Genomic DNA, 6000 nt, shown 5'->3' with positions numbered 1-6000 from the left:
TTTTGGAACAATTATTCTCGCAGCAGACGATTATTTATTTTGCAAACTAAAAATTATTTGTGTTACAGTTATAGTTCTCAAACACTCAGTCAAGTTTAGTAACAACCGTGATTAGCTCTTGACTAATAACACTTTTAAGTGACCCTTAATCTTTTTCGCGTACAGTACTTCTAGTTATTAGTTTCATTTCTGTGAAGTGACCTTACTCGATCTGACCATTTTCACAAGGCTCTGTCTTCGTCTTTTTCCCTTAATTCATTTAAAGTCATACCACTTACTGAATGATTTAACAACGCTTTTTATTGTAGACAGAACCACGTGGAGCGCATCTCTAGTATTGGCTTAGCGTTTGAAGTTGACTCTGATTCGCTGCTATCGGATTTCTTTACATTAGCTGACAAAGGCTGCGTCTCCGTTTGTGGTTGAGCATTTGTTGCATCTCCTCTGTGAGCTTCGGAGCTCGATTACTCTGGTCTCCTGTAAAGATGGCTGACAGCATGGATAAAGTTACAGTTCCTGAGCTGAACAACCTTCTTCAAATGGATCCCTATCTTAAACCATTTGAAAAGGACTTCAAGAGGAGGTAACAGTGTGTTTTGACCCGATTGCAACTGCCGTGTCGCAGCGTTTGCATTTAGCTGGCTTTGCAAACACTCCTGGCTTCGGCTGGCACGTATTTCTCTTGATAAAAATGCGTGCAAATTGTAATAAAAGCTTTTTTATTTTAGTGTGTGCAACTGAAAAAAAAGTTCCCGGCTATGAAACTTGATATAACGGGACAGCGCTCCTGTCCACAGAGAGCCGCAGTGCTAATTTAGTGCTCACTTGTACCCTTCACATGCAATGTCACGGAAGAAGCACCATTCACTTAACATTATCTGCGCAATTCTGACATCACCTGTGTTTGTTTCGGGGCTCGTTAAAGCCAGAACATCCATATGCATTAAGGGATCCTCTTGGTATAAAACATTAAGTTAAAGTAAGTTAAAATGTCACTCGTGCAAAAATCCTCATAAAAATCAGATTTTTCCTAGTTGCCCTGAATGTGGTTACTGTTTAGTATGTATTGACAGTTTTTCGCTAAGCTACGTTTAAAACAGCATATCACAACACAGAAAGAAATTCTCTGTAGCAGTGTAAATGATCTGAGAGATTCAACTTTGTCATTTGCCAGCCTACACTTAAAAATAACGCGTTTTTTTAAAAAAATTGTTCAATAAAATCTAACAGACTCATGGGGACAGCATATGCCAATGGAGTATTTGTAAATTGTTTTTTTTTCCTTCGGTGATGTCCTTGAACTGTTACAAGCTGGAATTTAGCATTTGACAAGTGCGTATTTCCCTCCTCCCACTTCGGCAGTACTACCCTTTCCTATGTAGAGCATTTTGACATCTTAAAATAAGCAGCAAATGGCCAAATAAAAGTACAGCCGTTAAAATCTAATCAATCTACATAAGCCGCCTCTAGATTTAGTACACTTGTTTCTAATTGGATAATTAACTTAAAAAATTAAAAGCGCACATTAACAAGTACCGTATTTATGTTCAGATTCCTTTATTTTCTTTACCGTATAATCTGTGAGTAAAACGCAACTCTTACCACAGTCTCAACTAAGGTTGTGTTTGTCTAAAATTTATTTGCCCCACAATTTAGTAATTCTAACAGAATTACTAGATTTGTCTTTTTGTAATTCCAAAAAAAAATCACCCCTGCATAAAGGGGATTTCTAAGCTAAAAATGGCCAGTTAAAAATAGCAGTTTTTTTTACCTCTCACTATTATGTTGTGCCTGTCATACACACACTGTAGATATAGCACAATTCTATCTTGCTTGATCACTACTGAGAACATCTCCACTTAGCTATACTAAATAAAAAACAACATCTTTTTCAATGTCTAATCAGTTTGAAAAACTGAAACTTTTTTTTTTAATGGAACATTTCTTTCAGGAGACTTTTTGTACTCAGTGATTTGCAACCCGATTAGTTAATTAAGTCCTTGAATTTTACATTGTGTCTTGTTGTAGCAGGTTGCTTCTTGTAGTTTCTTTATGTATTCAGAAATGTCTCCTTACAATAAGTAAAGCTTTTTCAGGTGCTAGATGACTGCTGTTGGAATGAAGCTACTATTGACAAAACAATAAAACTCCAATATATTAATGTTGTTTTTTGTGCATTGTTGGAATGCTATAATATTAGAATTTCACCTTGTGCTAAAACACATTAAATTTCAAAATGTGAATTTACAGGTCGTGTCTTATTTATAGACAGTGTATGTGAACAGAACACAAGAACTTTAATTTAAAAAAGTGTCTGAAATATCATAAATTACACTAAGTGTACAAACACCCTTTGGTCTTTGTTTTGCAAAGGCACATCATGAAAATTGAATGTGTTTTCCAGGCAGTCAGAAAGATGCAGCCCTGTGCCCAGGATGTTAAAAGTATTCAGCCTGTCAGGCAGGTAGTCGCAGGTGGCTAACTGAAAAGATTTGGCAGCTACAACCATGCTGCAGTCTGATCCCCTGGCTTGACACTAGCAGGGGATGATCTTCGCTCCAGATTTACATTGGTATCCTGCAGATTTCCATATATCTTCTTAATTTGACATGATACATGCCCAAACATTTGGCATTGGAGGCTATCAGTGCACAGTGTGTCAGTGTTAATTGCCTTGATTCCAAATGCATTGTTCCATCATGATTTTTTTTGGTAAACAGAAACATATTTTTTATGTTTTTACAGCTGACAAAATAAATAGACATTCTTTTGGTTGGTTTTCTTTTTCTACAACTGATGGGAAAGAAAAAAAAAGTTTCTCATCTAGACTGTTTTTTGTACTTTTCTCCTAAAAAAAACACTCTTTTTTATTTCATCATATCTTATTCAATACATTCAATGCAATCCGCATAGAGATTTAGTTTTAAGGCAAAATGTTTTAGAAATGAAGAGCCAGAATACTCAATAGTTGAGGGATTTCAGTCAGTCTTTGTCTCAGCTCTTGGGTTTTTCCCTTAACAGTGCTATGAGTTAAACTGGGTTAGATCCCCTGTTTGACCCTACTTTTAAATGTATATCATGTTACACAAGTCCACACAAAGGACATGAAGAGTGGTTAGTGTGGGACTTTCATATTGGTGTTGTAGGAGAGATGTGGTGTCTTTGCAAAGAAAAAAGTTTATTGAAATACCTAAGCCTACCTTTTGTGCACCCAGCTTATTCATGAACTTGTAATGATGATCTTGCATTTTGTATCCTAACTTTTCTGATGTATTTCTTTACTTCTGCTGTAAGTGTGATCTTTAAAGTGATGTGTCTATGGGGGGAAAATTACCCACCTGCTACAGTAAAATGAACAAAGTAAAACTGTATTGGCTACTGAAATATAAATTACTCAGCATGATGTAATTTTAATAACTATGTCGTGAATTAAATGGGTTGAGCAATATGTATAAGCAAGTGTCCTCAGGACTTGACTCTAGCTACTGAATCATGTACTAACCAACCATATAGCTCAATATAAGCCCTATATCTCATTGGTATGATATACAGTACACCTTCTGACTTATAAATATAGCAGTCCACACTGGAGACTAGAGTGTCCAGTGACACAGGTAAAGGGATGGTTATTGGGAGGTTCATATTTCTAAACACCTGTTATTTCTCTGGCCAAATAATAGTTGCCTTATACTCTGTTCTCTGTAAGAGATGTAAAATGAAGGTGCAGTTGTGACAGTAAGTGACTAGTTAGCAGCATTTGTGGTTAAATAGTTCACTCCCCTAGTCTCTTCTGTCATTGCAGATAAAAGTAATACAGGTGACATTTATTAATTAAGTGATAATTTCATATTAGGATTGGCAAGGGCTAGTCTGTTCAGAGTCTGTTCATCTTCAAACCAAAAAGTGTTTGCTACATTGTTATGCTATTTTTAAAGGTTTAAGGAAGAATAAAGAGGATTAATAGCTTTTTAAAAAAAAATGTACAGATATTTATGACGATGTAGAATGTTTGCCTAGGTATTATTGAATGAATAGCCTATTTTCCTTTCTATTAGATTTTGTTTGCAAAAGATAGTATAAATCTTCTGTATTGCAAATTCTGTACAGAGTTTACCAGCAAATTAAATAGAAATACCCAAGGCTGTTTTAATGGGGTTAACCTTCACTAAATCCATTATAATCTGTAGCCTTAATGCTAGTATATTGCAGATTAACCTTCAGATGTGTTTGGGCAACTATCTTACATATTCTTCTTTGGTGCCTGGTCTAGTGGTGCTAGCTTTTTCAGGTTTTGTGCCAAGCAAAGTTTTAGTATTGCCCAGAATAGATTTGACATTACAAAAGGTCAGATGTGGATTGTCTGAAGATCATTTAAAATTTTAGTATTTTGGCACATTGAGTGCTTATTGCTTTTCTTGGAATTGTTCAGCTTTTTTATTATAGATGAAATATCACCAGCTTTATAAGAGCCTAATATAAATAATAGTACCTACCCGGAGAGTTATGGTTGTTGTCTTCAATACGTTTTTAAACATGATCTTTAAAATAAACTACAAAAAAAGTTTGTTGAATAAAATATTCTCTACTACTATTTTTGTTTTGTAAGCAATGTGATAGGAGTTTCAGGAAAATAAAACATCTGCCACATTACAATAGACGTGCTAAATACTGTGCGTCTGCCTTGTATAGTTATTGCCATTACTGTTCTCTCTTTATAAATTGGCCGTGCCGATTCTTTGTTAAATGTGACAAGGCAGCTTTAAGTGCATGGAGGGTCTGGAAAGTAGGAAAAAAAACTGTGAAGATTAATGCTTCATTTTTCTGCTGTGTATCCGTCTGTTATGGTAGTATTTGTATTGGTGCAGTAGTTGCATCATAAGCAGATTTTAGTCCTGGGCTTCAGTCCCTTTAGATGACTTCCCTTGATTATTTCCCTTTTACCTGGCAAAGGCAAACTCTGCAGTTGAGTTTTGGGACTGTCACAGTGTTTTAGTGAGATCCATTCATGGATAGCTGCTAATTGGCTGAAAATGAATCCAGCTAGCATGGAGTTATAGTTGGCAGGTTCTTGGCAGGGTCTACAGCAGGATAGACTTACCTTGTTAAGAAATGCTTTAACTTTCGATTTCTTACTCTTTCCACCGGTGTTAGTGGGGTTGGGGGGAACATGGTGAGTGGTAGTCCTTAATTATTTCTTGGGCCCAATGAAATTGTTTTTAAAAAAAAACTAAAACTAGGTTAGACGTGACCAGTCTTGTGTCTTGTAGCCTATACAGTATGTTAGAGATATAACATAACATCACTTTATTAACCCTTTACAATTTCTTGCATTAGGAATTTCTTTTCACATACCCCAGCTTGCTCTCCATGAGACACACAGACAGGGAGAGAGCCTGGGGTCAGAGTGCAGGGTCTGCCATTGTACAGCGCCCCTGGAGCAGTTGGGGTTAAGGGCCTTGCTCAGGGGCCCAACGGAGTAGGATTCCTCTGCCGGCTGCGGGATTTGAACCGGCAACCTTCCAGCCACAGGCGCAGATCCTTAGCCACAGAGCCACCGCTCCGCCCCTAGATACAGAATCTTTAAAGTCGTCAGGGTACCTTCCTTCTGTTGGAGTGAATATGTTTGTGTGTGGATACAGTATGCAGCTGTGTATACAGTATGTACAAATGCTTGTGCATGCTATACATGTATGGTGTATTTGTGTGTATGTGAGATATTTGGACATACAGTAAAAATGTTTTCTTGCTGGGATGTTAGTAGCATGCTTCTGTGGTGGCACTTTGGCTTAAAGCAGAATTATTAGTTGTGCATTGTGTGTGTGGGTGTGCAAGGACTCAGCATCCTTGGTATTTGGTACCAGGATTTATTTTTTGAAAGATGATATATGAGTTTCACAACATGGATGATTATTACCTCTTTTCTCCCTGTTACCCAGGCACTGAAGTAAGAAGCTTTCACTTTGGTCAAATAGTAACATCCCTTGTCCTCTCAAAGTAATG

General features: G+C 36.9%; 1 protein-coding gene across 1 annotated transcript in view; it reads left to right on the top strand.

Moving 5' to 3' along the window:
* The first annotated feature begins 459 nt into the window (after positions 1–459).
* The window catches only part of LOC148830688 (1,4-alpha-glucan-branching enzyme-like), a 371399-nt gene continuing 365858 nt past the window's right edge, over positions 460–6000 (top strand). The window contains exon 1 of the mRNA XM_088922045.1: positions 460–583. Within this exon, the coding sequence (XP_088778171.1) occupies positions 486–583 (98 nt within the window). The 5' untranslated portion in view covers positions 460–485. The remainder of the gene's footprint in view (positions 584–6000) is intronic.

The sequence above is a fragment of the Atractosteus spatula genome, chromosome 7 (assembly GCF_055471065.1).
Source record: "Atractosteus spatula isolate fAtrSpa1 chromosome 7, fAtrSpa1.hap1, whole genome shotgun sequence".
Classification (NCBI taxonomy): domain Eukaryota; kingdom Metazoa; phylum Chordata; class Actinopteri; order Semionotiformes; family Lepisosteidae; genus Atractosteus; species Atractosteus spatula.
This window is presented reverse-complemented; position numbering and strand designations above follow the sequence as displayed.